This window comes from Cebus imitator, unplaced genomic scaffold, assembly GCF_001604975.1.
Source record: "Cebus imitator isolate Cc_AM_T3 unplaced genomic scaffold, Cebus_imitator-1.0 Scaffold106, whole genome shotgun sequence".
Taxonomy (NCBI): domain Eukaryota; kingdom Metazoa; phylum Chordata; class Mammalia; order Primates; family Cebidae; genus Cebus; species Cebus imitator.
The window spans coordinates 878,357-894,683 of record NW_016107421.1 but is presented as its reverse complement, the minus strand read 5'-3'; the positions used below and the strand labels follow the sequence as shown (position 1 = coordinate 894,683).

General features: G+C 51.2%; 1 protein-coding gene across 1 annotated transcript in view; it reads right to left on the bottom strand.

Moving 5' to 3' along the window:
• The window catches only part of MROH2A (maestro heat like repeat family member 2A), a 57,526-nt gene that overhangs the window by 24,018 nt on the left and 17,181 nt on the right, over positions 1-16,327 (bottom strand). The window contains exons 6-22 of the mRNA XM_037741750.1: positions 15,770-15,868; positions 14,844-14,995; positions 14,160-14,303; positions 12,961-13,053; positions 12,662-12,740; positions 12,389-12,502; positions 10,949-11,025; positions 9,916-10,035; positions 9,516-9,626; positions 7,576-7,723; positions 6,405-6,445; positions 5,700-5,841; positions 5,349-5,401; positions 4,795-4,902; positions 2,135-2,254; positions 1,830-1,952; positions 396-548 (exon numbers count right to left, since the gene is read on the bottom strand). Coding sequence (XP_037597678.1) covers positions 396-548; positions 1,830-1,952; positions 2,135-2,254; positions 4,795-4,902; positions 5,349-5,401; positions 5,700-5,841; positions 6,405-6,445; positions 7,576-7,723; positions 9,516-9,626; positions 9,916-10,035; positions 10,949-11,025; positions 12,389-12,502; positions 12,662-12,740; positions 12,961-13,053; positions 14,160-14,303; positions 14,844-14,995; positions 15,770-15,868 — 1,877 coding nt within the window. The remainder of the gene's footprint in view (positions 1-395; positions 549-1,829; positions 1,953-2,134; positions 2,255-4,794; positions 4,903-5,348; positions 5,402-5,699; positions 5,842-6,404; positions 6,446-7,575; positions 7,724-9,515; positions 9,627-9,915; positions 10,036-10,948; positions 11,026-12,388; positions 12,503-12,661; positions 12,741-12,960; positions 13,054-14,159; positions 14,304-14,843; positions 14,996-15,769; positions 15,869-16,327) is intronic.

Here is a 16,327-nt window from a genome sequence, read left to right as displayed (position 1 = left end):
AGTCCCTCTGCATGTTTTTGAAGACAACTCTACCTCTTGTTCCTTATGAAAGGGTCTGGGTCAATGTCAGGGAGGGCCAGAGGTGGGAGAAGAGGGAGTGGGAGAGGCTGGAAAGAGGTGGAGTTCATCTTGTAGCTTCTGGGGACCCCGCCCAGCACTCTGGGGAAAGGGTGGTCTTCACCTCGTGCCACCCCATCTGCATGACACCAAAGCACAGAGAATGGCACATTTGGGCACAATGGGCTTCCCACATGCTGAGCATCAGGTAGGACACCTGGATGTCCCTTGAGTAGGATGTCCCCTGGGTAGCGATGCAGGTGTCCAGAGAGTGGCAGAGGGCTACTCCCCACCAGCCTGGCCCCGAAGACATCCCTCCAGGCAGCAGATGGGGCTACCTGGCAGCTGCTGACGTAGTGGTGAATGATCTTAGCGGTGATGGGGCTGTCCACGAGGTTGAGGAGCATCTGGGGGTGGCAGTAGGAGGCCACACAGCTGTACATCACCATGAGGGCACTCTTCACCGTCTCCCGCCTCCAGGGGTGGTCCTTCTACAAGGCCAAAGAGAAGAAGAACCACTGGGGGCAGCAGGGGCCACTGCAGATGCAGGTGGTGGTCTCTGGCCACATGACCAAAGGATCCATCAAATCAGGTGGTGGTGCTTCACCTGTTTTCTAACTGCCTGAAGTGCTCATCACTTTTTCATGCATTCATGCATTTACTCAATGCATCTTTATTGAGCATCTACTAGACACCAGGCACTGGGCATGCAGTAGGGAGCAAGACAGGCCAGGGCCATAGATGCCCGAACCACCCATCTGCTGTGGGGGAAGGTACTCATGTAAGCATCGATAAACAGAGGTTGCTTGCACACCTCATACCTTCACTTCCGGGCACTGGCTACAGGCCAGGTACACACGAGGCTGGAAATCCAATGGGAACCGACAGCCTCCACCTTGTCCTCATGGTGCTCACACCCTCAGAACAATGTCTGACTGGGAGGAGATATTGGAGGCCACCAAACCCACTGTGGATGGGGAGCAGGGGCCCCAATGCCCCCCACCCCCAGGCTGAGTAGAAATCCAGGTGTCAGGTCCTCTTTGCAGAGAAGCTGGGACGAAGCCTAGGACACTCTCCATTCTCTCCATCCAAACAACCAGACCCCAGGGCAAGGGTTCCAGGTCAAGGGCAAAGCCTGAGGCATGGGCAATGGCTTCAGATGGTTTCCCACTAGGATATCAGCCAGTCGGTGAGACCATCCCCTGTAGCAGGGAGGGGCAGCTTTCAGAGGATGGGGCCATGGGCTGTCTGGGTCCAAATCCTGGCTTCACCACTGAACCAGCCACATGTCTATGGACAAGCTTCAGTGTTCTCACCCTGCAATGGCGGGTAGAGCCCCTCCATCCCACCACCGTCCATTCACTGAGGCAGAGCTCCTAGTGCCAAGCACCCACTGAGCACTACTTGAACTGCTTCTTCAGATCCTGTGGGTCTGCATGGAGCCTGGGACTCTGCATTTCCCCAATCAGCACCCAGGGAGCCCCTGCTGTCAGTCTGAACCCCCCCCCAACACTGCCATGAGTAGTAAGCGGCTGGGACTCCGTGACAGTATCTGGGTCCTGGAAAGGCCCACCCTGCATTTTTAAGATGATCCAATAGCAAAAGCTCTGTCCAGGAGGTCTCAGTCTAAGACAATATCTCAGTCACTTTGGTGACAGGAGACACTGTGGGAGGCAAGTTTCCTACTGAGATCTAGAAAGGGCCTTGTGTCAGTGTCCAGAGCACTGTGCTAAGAGGTCCCAAGACCCAGTTGTGGAGCGAGGGTGCCTTACCCGCCAAGCACTGATCTGCCAGGACTGCTCTGACTCCTGGATCCTCTCCTCAAAGTCATGAAGCACATTTAGCACCGTTTTTACCTGGCCCCGGGCACACAGGCCAAAGCACAGAATCACACCCTACAGGGAGACCCAACCAGTCAGGGTGAGGGCAGGGGCCAGAGGGCAGAGGAGGACCCCCCCACACACACATGCATGGCACACACACATGTACACAAAACACCTGCAGGCACATGAACACATATGTCCCCTGAGGGTCCAGAGGCATCTGGTGGACAGGAAGGGGTTACAGGCACCCTCACCTCGCAGTCAAAGTCATTACTGTAGTCTGTCTTATACAGCAGCTCCAACAGCAGGACCTCCACCTTGCTGGCCTCCAGGCCTGTGGCCAAGGTGAGGCCCAAGGCCCGGTACAGAAAGCCCTGGAGAGGCAGAAGGGAGAAAGGAGCTCAGGCCTCCCTACGGCCAGCCTCCAGGGGGTGCTGTTGAGGAGAGTTTGCCACACATTCTTTCTTTTTTTTTAATGTGCAGAGAATACTTGCACACACATTTATAGCAGCACAATTCACAATTGCAAAAATGCCCATCAATCAACGAGTGGATAAAGAAACTGTGACACACACACACACACACACACACACACACACACACACACACAATGGGATACTATTCAGCCATAAAAAAGAATGAATTAATGGCATTTGCAGCAACCTAGATGAGATCGTAGACTATTATTCTAAGTAACTCAGGAATGGAAAACCAAACATCATATGTTCTCACTCATAAGTGGGAGCTAAGCTGTGAGAACGCAAAGGCATAAGAATGATACAATGGACTTTGGGGACTCGGGGAAAGGATGGGAAGTGGGTGGGTGATAAAAGACTACAAATTGGGTATAGGGTATACTGCTCGGGTGATGGGTGCACCAAAATCTCACAAATTACCACTTATGCATGTAACCAAAGACTACCTGTTCCCCAAGAACCTATGGAAATAAAAAATTAAAAAATAAATAAATAAAATAAATGTTCAGGTTATTCTGGGAGATCAGACCACATAAGGGCAGGCATGTTATATGAATTAAAGGGGGAAGTGTAAATTTGTTCAATTCCTGTGTAAGTTGAACCAATTTACACTCCCATCAACAAATCAAGAGCACCAATTTCTCCACCTACTGCTCAACATAGGTCATAATCAGGGAGAAGTAGAACGTTTTCACTGTGAGGTGTTTCTTTGATTATTAGTTGTGCTGATCATCTTTTCATATTATCATGATTTAATTCTTTGAATTTCTGGCTATTTTCTTTTTCCCATTTTTTGATGGGTTTTTTCTTTTTTATTTGTAAGAATTATGTTTTATATTTGGAGAAAAAATGAGAACAACCATGTATTATTTCATTAAATCCTCACCACAACTCTATAAGGTAAATATTATTATTGTTTTTAGAGATGAGAAAACAAACAGGAAGTAGTGGAACCACACAAAAATGTTAATTTCTATAAAGTTTATCTCTTTTCCCTTGTCTTTCTCGGTTTGCAGGCATATAAAGGTTATTCCACGTTAAGATTATAAAAACATTCATCAATATATTCTTCTAATTTTTCCGTGGTCTTATTTTGTACACTTAAGTCTTTGGTCTGTTCTGGAAGAACATATTCTTCCTAATGTCCTTCTTTTTCACTGTCTATATTATATTATTTTTAGCACAAGAGGTTTTAATTTTTATGATGTACAATTTTTTTTGTCACGTGTGCTTTTTGATGTCATATCTAAGAAGGCTTTGCCTAACCAAAGGTCACAGATTTACTCCATGTTTTTCTATAATTTTATACTTTTAGTTCTTTTATTTAGGTCTGTGATTCATTTTGATTTAGTTTTACATATGATGTGAGGAAGGGATCCAATTTCATTATTTTGCATGTGGATTTCTAGTTATCCTAGCACCATTTGTTGAAAAAAAAAAAGACTACTCTTTTCCCATTGAATTGTCTTGGCACCCTTCTTGAAAATAAATTAACCATACATGTGAGAGTTTATTTCTGGACTCTCAATTCTATTTTATCAATCTGTACGTCTATCCTTATGCCAGTATCTCACTGTCTTGTTTACTGCAATTGTGTAAGGAGTTTTACTGGAGTTGTGTAAGAAGTTGAATCTGAGAAGTTTGAATCCTCCAACTTTATTCTTCTTTTCAACATAATTATTTTGGCTGTTCAGAGCCCCTGGTATTTCCAAATAAATTTTGGGATCAATTTGTCAGTCTCTGAAAAATAAAAGAACTAGCTTGGATTATGACAGGGGTTATGCTAAAACTAATAATAAATTTGGAGAGTATCATCATTTGAGAGTATCAAACTTCTCAATTTCAACTTCTTACACAACTGCAGTAAAACTCCTTACACAATTGCAGTAAACAAGACAGTGAGATACTGGCATAAGGATAGACATACAGATTGATAAAATAGAATTGAGAGTCCAGAAATAAACTCTCACATGTATGGTTATTTTCAAGAAGGGTGCCAAGACAATTCAATGGCGAAAGAGTAGTTTTTTTTTTTTTTCAACAAATGGTGCTAGGATAACTAGAAATCCACATGCAAAATAATGAAATATAGCATCCTTCAAACCATGAACATGGGGTGCTTTCTATTTATTGAGACCCTCTCTGATTTCTTTCAACAGTGTTTTAGAGTTTTGTAGCAATGTGGTATAGTTTTGTTTTTATGGAAGGAATATACACATGTGATTGCTAACCAGAATCTGGAAGATCAACAAAACAAAACAAAACAAAAAAACAAACCAAAACTAAAACCACCAAACTAGACCACCCATCTCTCCTCCCAGGACCCTGTAAACAGCCACAGGTCCAGCTGATCTCACATTCACAGTGTAATCCTCTCAACCCCATTATTTCTGGAGTCTCCTCCCTGTCCAAACTGTACTGTCCCTGTGAAGACGAACCTTCTCCAGAGAGGGACTGTCGAAGCTCACAATCTGGTTGTTCAGCTCTTTGCTCAAGCGCAGGCTCCAGCTGGACCCCCGGGTCTTCTTGAGGGAGTTTTGCAGAAACTGGGGAGGCACAAGACGTTGGTAGGAAGGGCCAAGGGCCTTCATTCCTGTTCTTGCCTTGTCTCTGGAAATGCTATGTGAGCTTGAGGCCCTCTCTCGCTTCCCTTGCCCACATCTCCAGATCACTAAGTCCATACATCCCCGATCCAGTGCTAATGATGTTCGGTGGGTCTAAGGAATGACTGTGGCTCTGTGGGCTGGCAGGAGGGGTGTCACTCCCTGCTGCCCTCTTGGGCATCTGGCTATTGGGATGGAAGGTTCTCTCAGTTCTCCCCGTGAATAGGCACAGCTATGGACTCTGTAATTCCCAAGACTTCTCTGACAGAAGAAGAACATATCCTTTAGGGGCTTCCAAACTCCCCAAATGCCAAGCCCACCAAATGCCTTTCCATCTGCTCCTGTCTTTCTCCTCCTCCCAGGCCTCAGTAAAAGTGTTATCCCTTTACCTGAATCAGCTTGTCCTCCCAGGCTTTCTGATCCCAAGTGAACTCAGTATGTTCTGCAGGAACACATGCATGGTTACACATGTCACTTTCTTCTACTGCTCCCCTAAGTCTGATCTTCCAGGCCCTCCATGCCTCCTTAGCCTGGCATTTGAGGCCCTCCATGGATGAACTCATCACACGCCGCATTGCACTCCCCACCTTCCCAAGCTGCTCAATCAGTTCTCAGAACCAAAGTGAGCTCTATGGGTCCACTGTGAGCCTCAGCTCTTGTTATTCAAGTCATATGATTAGAAACCCAGCATGTACAGGGATTGGAAGGTTGGCTTGGGATGGGCTCCCTGGGCACCTCACCTTCCAGGTACTGGACAAGTAGCGGGATCTCCAGCTCCCACATGTCAGCCATGGAGGGTGCGATGCTCTGGCTGAGGGTCCTTAAGAGGTTGAGCATGGCTATCCCACGACCCTCCCCCTTGTAAGGTGATGACATCAGCACCTGGAGGGCACCAAGACTCCAGTGAAATAGCACATGAGCACCTTACTCCCTGTCTTGGAGTTCATTGTCCTCATTTTTAAAGGGAGGAATAAGACAAGATGGGTGGCTTTCAAATAGGGATTTCAAATAGAGAATGTACCTGCAGAAGACACTGCAGAAAGGAGGGGGGATGAGGAGCCAGACCTGGTCTCCCTCCCCACCCCAGGCTTCAGTGCAATATGGATGAATGTCCACAGTTAACATAAACAGGAGAACTCACGGGTCCTGGACTGAGCCAACCCCCAGGGGTAGGCAGGCATTGGCCATGTCATGGAGATGCTTTGGGCAGAGGAATTTAGGAGCAGATCCAGGCTAGCTCCTCAATTATTTTAAGTGCACTGCCTCTACCACACTCGAGAGGGATGACAGGGACATGGAATGCCCTGTCCTGCAGAGCATCAAAATCCCTCATTGCATCCCGGCTTCCTTCTACCCCTGGGGCTCTGGGAATAAGGAGCTCAAGGAAGAGGTGCCACAGGGCATGGCCTTGCCAGGCCAGGGCATGATGCAGGTCAGCCACTCACCAGGAGACGGGCCAGCAGCTTCTGAGGCGCAGGCAGCTCCACTGATTGAAGGAAATGCAACCCAGCTGAGCCTTCCTGCCTCATACCAGGACATGCTCCTGTGTCCCCATCTAGGGACTTCACCCTAGAAAGTGCTTCCCCAGCATTATCTTGTTCCCCAAACCCCCGGAATGGAGAATGGGTTGGCACAGGGAATTTTCTAAGAACATCATTACATTTCACTTATCCTGGGAAGAGGGGAGAATCGTGCTAATGGGTTGAGGTTTAGAAGATGCTCTTTTCAGGCTATGCCCATTTTGTAGTGGACACCAGGACTTGCCATGACAATGTTTTATCTCTTACTGTGAACCTTGGCCTCTTTTGAGCCAAGAGTGATTAGACACTGCCCTTCTGCCCACTCCTGACTCTCTCCACAGGCTTTGGGAGCCAATGAGCCCATGAAAAGCAAGCCAACAGTGTGCAAACAAATGGACAAGGGCAAGGCCAGGCCTGCTGAGAAGACGCAATTGCAGGGGCCCTGGAGAGGACTCAGCCCAGTTCAAGAGTGAGAGGGGCATGAGGAAGACTCAGAGGATCACCTGGCTGGCTTGTTTAGATCAAAGTCAGAGAGCAGGTTCTGCTCTTCACAAGCCCTGGATCCTAAAGGTCCCCATCAATCACCTCCATTGCCAGCCATGCCCTTGGGGCCAGAGGTGGGAGGGAAGGGGACAGCAGAAAGCATGGTAGGTGGGCATAGCTGTTTTGAGAGCCTGGTGTTAATAGTGCCTACTCTGAGCAGACCACAGTGAGGGTAGTCTACAGAGGATGGGATCCTTATAGTTACTCTAGCTGGCTCAGAGAAGTGAGACAGAGCAGAGGCCCAGTAAGGTCATGCATGGGAAAGCCTGGGCTAGGAGCTCCCAAGGTCGGGATCTGGACCAGGGGTGTGGGCTGGGGGGACAGGACATGAGTGAGCTACCCAGAAGGAAGTTTATACAATTTGAACATGTCCTAGATATGACCAGGTAGGCACTAAGAGCCAGGTAGGCAGCAGTAGCATTAATTTGGACTTGTATGTTTTCAGGAGAAGGGGGAATGAGGGTAGGAGAAATAAGGAGAGAGGTGGACATTCCCAGATAAGGAGCCAGCCCACCTGCCCAATCCCACCAGCTGGCACAGGAGCTTTACCCACTTTGCCTGCTCTTGCCAGCCACGCTGACATCCACGTCCTGGCCATGGAGCTGGTGCTCTGCCAGGTTTGTGAGGCTGATACAGATAGGAGTCAAGGCTTCCATGTAGTCCGTCTCCATGATGTAGCACAGGAGCCTCACCCAAAACTCCTGGGGTGGGGATGGGAGAGAAAGGGGCCCAGAATGAGCCCAAGTCCTGGGCCTCTAAGGAAAATAGTCAGACTTCGCCATGGTGCCAGCCCCAACCCCACATCCCCAGAGCTGTCCCCTGACAGTCTCAGCCCTGAACTGGCTCCATGGTCAACCCCAGTCTTTGTCAGGGGCATTTCAGTGTCACCCACCCTGATGTGGCAAGAGAGTCTGCCAGTCCCTGCTGGGGGCAGCATGCACACTGCCAACTCCTGTCTCTGCCAGCCTCATACAAACCCACACCCATCACACCCTCCTCACCAGGGCCCTTCCTCTGATCCCAAGTCCCCTACAGGTGCACCCTGGGCAGATGATCCAGTTGCACGTGACTGGTATATGGTCAGTTTTGTGTGTCAACTTGGCTAGGCGAGAATACCCAGTCTTTCAGTCAACTACGAATCTAGGTGTTGCTGTGAAGGTAGCCTGTAGATGTGATGAAAGTGCATAATCCACGAAAGAGATTATCCTCAATAGCATAGGTGGGTGAAATGCCTTAAGGGTGAAACGCTGAGGTTTCTCTGAGGAAGACACTATTCAGCCACAAGACTGCAGCATCCTGCTGGGCTGCCACATGGCTGTCAGACTTGCCAGCCCCCACAACTGCATGAGTCACTCCCTTAAAATAAATCAGACTACATATGTCTTCCACTGGTTCTGTTTCTCTGGAGAACCGTGACCAATATAGATTCTTGGAGCTGTGTCTCCAACTTCACCCCACCATCTCCTCTTTCAACACGCCCAGCTAATTGTAATCCCTCTTCACCCCACCCCCACCCCTAGGAGTTTAGGGTGAGGTTCTTGTGCCACCAACTATCAAGTGCAATGACTTAACCTGTTCCAGCCGCCAGGACTAGAATCTCCCAGCTCCTGGGCTTCCCCATAAAGGTGGCATAGTGAATTAGAACGGGAATTTCAATCCTGGCTCTGTTGTTTACCAGCTGTGAGGCCTTGAGCAAATTAATGAATTCCTCTGGGCTTCGGTTTCTTCATTTACAAAATCAGGATAACAACTACCCTCTATGGGGTAGTTGTTGGGATAATTAAACAAGACTGTACATGTTGCACACCCAGTACAGTATACCTGTTTTATGTTGGTGCCACATGGACTGTAGCTGTGATGATGATGATTATTATTATTTCTGCGATTTAAAAAAGCTGTCGCTGGACAGGGATCATCTCGCCTGCAGCCTCACTTAATGGATAATCGTTCCCTCCTTGATGCTCTCATGGTACATTTTTCCTATCTTATTGCTATGTCACATTTTGTTGCAATTAAAAGTTGACACATTTGTTTCTCCCATAGCCCGTGAACTCCTTCCAGTCACACTGATTCCTCTTAGAGCACATTCCTCTCCTGTCTTTCACAGGGTAAGAACTCAATGAATGTTTACAAAATTAAACCATGAAAATCACTGGTCTACACACACACACACACACACACACACACACACGGGCCTTAAAGTAATGGACACATTTCAGGTACTCAGTGAAATGATACAGACTGATACTGCCACCACGCTGATGTCCTGCACTGCCCAGCCTCTAGGGGTAGAGAGATGAAGAGTAAGTTCCCATCAAGGACCCGGCTTTGGAACTGGGTTTTGAGTAATTGCAGGCAGCTGGAGGAGGAAAGCCCCTGAACACTCCAAATAGCAGGAATGGAAGAAGCTAAGATGTGGAATTCTGGGCACATGTGGTTCACCCCCAGCCTGGCGTGGTGACCCACTGTGTGGGTGGGGCAGGGCTCACTCACGTTGGTCATCCCACTGACAGAAGAGGTAATGATCTTTACAGTGTCCATGGTGACTTTGTGGACCATTCTCTCCTCCAAGTCCCTGTGAGAAAAGTTCTCCCGGTGATTTGTCTGAAAGAAAGAATCAAGGGATTCCCACCTGTGGCCTGGCCGGGGCTTGCTGTGGTCTCGGGTGTGGTATCCTCACTCCCCGGGGGCTCCGTGCCCAGATAGAGTCTCCAGAATGCTCAGAGCTGTGCACGTGTCTAGGACCCCAGGTTCACTGTGTGTCTATGAACTCACATCATGAATGGATACACAGGTTCCAGCACAGGTGTGCTGAGTGGCATTCTCCCCTCAACACTGAGGAAACCATTTCCAAGTCCAGCTGCTCTGTGGTCTGCATGTCAGGGCCACTCACCAGTTTGTAGGTGGTTAAGGTCAGCTGCACAGACACGTACTTCAGGCCCCAGCCTTTGATTCTCTCCTGGTAGCCAGAGAGAGCCAATTGCCCAATGATGCGGAGAATAGCCATCCTCACCTGAGGGGACAGGGCGGTCGACATGCTGGGGGTTGGGGTGGGCTCCAGGGCACCCGATCCTCTGATATAGAGAGCTAGGAATTGGGGGTTCTTTGAGCAGGAAGCTACCTCAGGGGCTACCTGACTGCCGCCCACTTCCACCTACATCATCCAGGGGGTCCCACTCTGCAGCATGCCCACCTAGGGGCCTCACTGAGCCTTGCAGAGACATGGAGCTCCCTCCCTCTCTTCTGCTCCATGCTAGCAGCCCTGGCAGTAGGGAACCCATCTGTTGTCCCGGGCTCTCAGGGGCTTGCTCCATTGATGAGAATCACCATGTGCAGGAGATGCAGAACGAGCCTTTTCTCTCTTCCCTCCATAGCCTCCAGGTCAATATTGAAGACAGCTCTGCCTAAATCTCTAGCCCTAATTCTCCTCCATTCCCTCCCTGACTTTCCTCAAAACTGCTGTGCAGACCCTCACTACCCTGGACCTCCCTTCCCCGGTCCACGGCCAGAACCAAGCTCCACTCCAAGGTGGACACGGCTGCCACGGAGCCTGGGACTGTGGTTCTCAGCCTTTTGAGGGCAGGGAGGGGAGTAGCCCTTAGTTGCTTTTTTCATTTGTGATAAAAGCCTCACAGAAGCCCTAAGCGGCGGAGCGGTTCTAGCTGCAGCTGGATTTGCTCGGCCTCTGCTGGGTCCAAGGTGGTGCCTGAGACGCACCATCCGAAAACTCTAGATCCTTGGAGAGAATGAGGTCTCGAAGCAGAACCTCAGCTTCATTGGCCTCACCATCCTGCAGCCCGACGCGAGACCCGATGGAAAGCTGGGTTTTCTATCACAGGCCTCCGCCTCCCAGAGCCCAGACTTCCCTTTGCCTCCCTGGCAGGGTCCCCTGCGTGCCCCCCATCTCCAGGTCTCTGCCCTGTTACCTTGGACCGGGTGTCAGAGAGGGTGTTCTTGACCACTCGGATGGCCAGGTAGATGGCCCTGATACTCATCCTGGGCTCTGAAGGAGGAAAACCGGGTGGGCTGGAGGGCTGCAGTTCAGGAGGATGTCAGGTGGCTCGTCCCACATCAGGGCCTTGTGTTCTGTCTCCCCCCACATTCCCCAAGCTCAGAGGCACTTTTGCAGGAGGCTCCCTGGCCACGCTCTCCCCGACCATCTCCCTCCCCTCTATTGTTTTTCCACGCCTCATTCCCTTGGTCACTGCTTTGTGTGTGTCTCATTTGAACCCAGGTGAACTCTCCTTGAGGGCAAGATCTCTGCCTACGAGCTCTTTAGTCCCTGCAGCTGGGAACAGAGCACTGGGAACCCAGTGGGCACACAGAGGTTGCAAAGCACCACTGCAAAGAGCATAGGTCCTGGCGCCAGGCCTGGCCTGGGTTCAAACCCTGGCTCCACCACATCCCAGCTGCGTGACCTAGGGTGAATTACATAGCCCTTCTGTGCTTCAGTTTCCTCGCCTGTAAAGTGTGGATAACAACAGTGCCTCTCTCACAGAGTTAACACAGTGTCTGGCACACCCTAAGGGCTGGGCAAGTGTTTGCCAGTTTGTTTACTAGCAAGGAAACAAACTTGCTGAGGATGATGGTATGGTGTGAAAGCGACTATACGGCCTGCAAAGCCAAAAGGATTTTTACATCTAGTCTTTTGCAGAAAAATGGCCAGGCAAACTGTAGTCATCATCTTTATCACCTCTATTCATCGAATAGGTGAAAAGGATTTCACCATTACTTAAATGTACATTTCTTTAAGAGAAAGGTTTAATGTCAGCACAAGGCCCTTTATATACAGTCTCCCAGTTTGTGCACTGAACAAAGCTGCCCGACTTTAGGGCTGAGTGGGAGCTGCCCACACTACTCTTCTACCACGTGGGGCTGCATGCTGCCAGCAGGGGCCTTCAAACTCACACAAAGGCACAGCGTGAACTAGTGTCTTGGTTAGGTACAGGAGTTCTCTTTTCGTAACAAGGCTAAAGTTAGAGCTAGGGCTTAGGGATTAAAATCAGATGTTTAGACTATGGTTGAACATTGAGTCCACGGAGCTTCAGGGTTATGCCTACGTGGTGTAGTTCGGCCTTATATCCAGCCTCTGATTGAGCTTTGGTGGTTAGGAGGAGGATTCAGGTCAACAATTTGAAATTCGGACTCAGAGGGTTGGGCTTGGGGAGGGTAAGAAATAGTGCTGATCAGGCTAAAGCTTAGAAAATGTGAAGCTGCCAAGAACCTTGGCTTTCTTGACCCACCCAGTAGTGTCTAGGAAGTGGCAATGCCGGGACACGAATGAAACTTGCCTCCCCTGTCCTCCACCCTGCCCTCCCTGCCTACTCCGCCCGCCCCACCCGCCCCACCCACCCCACCTGGCTCACCATCTGCGCTCACTATAGCCCTAATCAGATTCAGAGTCCCCACGCGGATGGCTTCCTTGCTCGTCTCCATCTGGCTAAAGAAGAACTTCATCAGCTCCTTGGGGTAGGAGCGAGCTGCAAGGTGGGAGGACAGTTTTAGTTATGCCCACTGGGCCCAGAGCAGGCCCAGCAAGGCAGTCCCAAGCCCAGCACTCAGAGGGACCCGGACTCCTAGAGTCCCCCAGCAGGCCCCGGGGCAGGCAGGGAGCACCCCACCACCGAGCAGAGCCTCACCGAGGGCTATGAAGCAGTGCACCATCTCCCTCAGGTTCTGGCTGCTGTACTGATGTTGGGCCGGGGCCTTGTTGCACACCTGAGGAGGGGCGTGCAGCGAGGGTGGAGGAGATCACGGGGACACAGGTGCAGGGGTAGCGAGCTGACCATACCTGGGGCTGCATGGGCACCACGGCCTCGTACCTCATCAGGATACAGGAGGCACACGAGTGAGTCGTGGGCCAGGCTGCCTCCCACCGCCAGTTTTCTGCTGATCCACCCAGAGAACACCCTTGTCCAGCCAAGCTTGCCAATCTCACCTGGATATGCAGTTCTGTGAAAATGGTGTGTAGCTGCATTTGGGGGACGGGGGTGTTGGTGATGACTGACACTTCCAGGATCTGCCTCAAGACCTGCAGTGGATAGGCAGACAGTGGCAGGTGACCTGCCAACTCAAGGTCAAACTCTAGACCCTTGCTACTCAGAGGCCCACAGACCCACCGAGCATCAGCAATCCCTGGGAGCTGATTAGAAATGCCGACTCTCTGGCCCTAACCCAGTCCTGCTGAATCCAAGCCTGCATCTCACCCAGCTCCCAGGTCATTCCTACGCACAGCAAGGCTTGGGAAGTGCTGCGCTAGGCTGCTGAGCGTGGCACTCAAGGCCTCCTTCAGCTGAAAGTGAATCCCATTCATTCTTTAGCCAGGATGATCTACAAATGGCTCCTAAATCAGTCACGTCCCTTTCCACTCCTTGCTTTAAGTGCTGAGGCCCACATCCTGCTTATAGATGAGCGACTCCTTTACCTGGCACCGGCCCCAGCCACAGCGCCTCTCGGAACCCCGCTCCATCTCACACATCTCACTCCTTTACCAAGGCTGCCTTGAGTTGACTGGTGTCCTCCCAAAATTCAGGCCCACCCAGAATCTGAGAATGTGCCCTTATTTGGAAATAGGGTCTTTGTAATGTAATTAGTTCAGGATCTCGAGGTGAGATCATCCTGGATTTTGAGAAGAGGACGCAGACGGACAGGCCACACCATGAGGAAGGGAGTGACGCCGCCACTGTCACAGAACACTTGGGGCCACCAGAAGCTGGAAGAGGCAAGAGCGCTTGCTTCCCTAGAACCTTTAGAAGGAGCAGAGCCCTGCCCACACCCTGAGTTTGGACTTCTGACCTCCAGACCGGAGAGAGAACACATTTCTGTTGTTTCGAGCTCCCCGTGTGTGGTTCTTTGCTACAGCAGCGCTAACAAACTAATGCAAAGGCCACAGCCTCACCACAGCCTCCGAGGGGCCGGCACCTGTCCCTTCCACCCGGAATGGCAGTGTTCATTGTCCACAAGTCCCACGTGTGCCAGGCTCCACACCCCTCCCTTGCAGGGCACAGATGTCAGGTTGTTGACAGTGTTAAAATATCTGACATCCCCCCCTCCCACCCATAGGATACCCCTTAGACCCTCGGGAGCCCCCAATTTCCTAAGCCTCCCGCCCAAAGCCGTGCCCGACCGGCCGCTCACCTGTGTGATGAAGAGCGCCTCCAGGCCACCCTGGTACTCCGCGAGCAGCAGGGGGATGTAGTCGTAGACCTGCTCCCGCAGGTCATCGTTGGGCAGAAGGAGGTTGAGCATGGGCTTCAGGGACTTGATCACCCCCAGCTTCACCTGCCACCAGAAGCCGGCTCTTGGACTCACTGTGTCACGACCCTCCAGCAAGGCCGGTGACCTCAGCCCCAGCCACAGAATCCAAGGACACAGGACAGAAGGGGCCTCAGAAGCAGAGCAAGGCCCTTCCTGCACAGGTGGCTATGTTTGAGTCCCTCCTACTTAGCAGCCGCATGACCTCGAGCAGGTACTTAACCACCCTGTGCCTCAGTTTCCTCATTTGTCAAATAAAGTCCTACATCACAGAGGGGGTGTGAAAATAGCCCCCATGGGTAAGACGCTGGTAGAGTGTCCAGCATGTAACAAGTGCTCTCAGGATTCTCGCCAACCTTCATCAAGGCTGGCCTCGTGAAGGAGGCTCGTGGGTCCCAGCCATTCAGCATCCACAAGTTCCCCGGCTCTGCCATGAGTCAGGTCACCACCCTCTCGGGTCCTGGGAGAAAGGCTGGACCTGATGGTCTCTCAGCACCTCCCAGCCCCACAGGCTGGGGAGCTATGGCCTGGGGACCACTGGGCCCTCTTAAGAGGGGTGCATCTCACCTCGGGGTTGTGGTGCCTCAGCCACACAGTCACGAAGTAGTGATACATGGGGAACAGCTTCAGGGCAAACTGCTCCTCGGTCATCACGGGGTACACGCTCTCCTCCAGGTGCTTCAGATAAAACTGCACCGTCTCACAGAAGGTCTCCATGGCTACCAACGGCAGCAGGGGTATGCAGTTGGTGCCAGAGGAGCTGGAAGCAGAACCAAGCCTTCCCAGCCCAGCTTCCTCGGAGGGTGTGCTCGTGCCTTGCCATAGTGGGCAGCTACTTCCTGCCCTTCCACCCCCCCCAATGCCCCCATTTTTACCCTGCATACCTGCATGTTCGAGCATTGAGCACTCAGGGGTGTCTGGGTCCCTCCCCTTCAAGGACACAGATGGGGTCAAGGGCGAGGCCTGGAGCATGACCCTGCCCACATCCTGGGGATTCCAGGTCAGAGGGCAGTGAAGACGTGAGGCCCTCTTTTTCTCAGGCACTAGGGCTTTTCTAAAAAGCCTTTCAGCCCACGAGAACATGAAGTAATCAAAATCTGGGGCCAGGTGATTAGACTGAAATAGCATCTAAGACCAGCCCCCATGGAGCCCCACATGGAGCCATTTTCCCCAGTCTCCCTCTCCTGTGATTGCTCATTGCCCTCCTGTACTCTCCTGAACTGCTTAACTACAAAGCAACATAAATGGAGTCGCAGTAGCAGCTTCTTCCCTCTAAGCCGGGATCTTCTAAAAGGCACCCGCCGTGTCTCAGCCTTCTGTGCCTCAGGGCGCCAATCAGAGACCACACAGAGTAGAAGATGAAGCAAACTTCTTTGGAGAACAAATGAACCGTGTACCTCTTGTTCAACGACCCCTCCATCTACTCGTTACCCAGCAATCTCTCTCCAGTGCCCTGATCGAGCCAGACCTGCAGGTCCAAGTGTGACACTCACCACCACAAATCGCCTGGCGTATCTTGGCTTCATTGGCAAGTCTCAGCATGGTGAATATGGTAGCCAGGGTGATGCCCATGTATGGCATGAACTCAAACACTGTGAGGTTGTGGGAGAGATTACAGGAGGCTGGGGGTGAGCAGGGAGAAGGCAGAGAGGACAACCCTGCTACCCTCCACTGCCGACAGTCCAGGGCTGGCTCAGCCCTCTGCCCTGGCCAGGGCCCAGGAAATGGTCCAGGAATCAGAAAAGCATTAAAAAGTAAGCTAGAGGCCAGGTGCAGTGGCTCATGTCTGTAATCTTAGCACTTTGGGAGGCCGAGGTGGGCAGATTGCCTGAGCTCAGAGTTCGAGACCAGCCTGGGCAACACGGTGAAACCCCGTCTCTACTAAAATACAAAAAATTAGCCGGGCATGGTGGCGTGCACCTATACTCCCAACTACTTGGGAGATTGAGGCAGGAGAATTGCTTGAACCTGGGAGGTGGAGGTTGCAGGGAGCTGAGATCACTACTCCAGCCTGGGTGACAGAGTGAGACTCTGTCTCGAAAATAAACAAA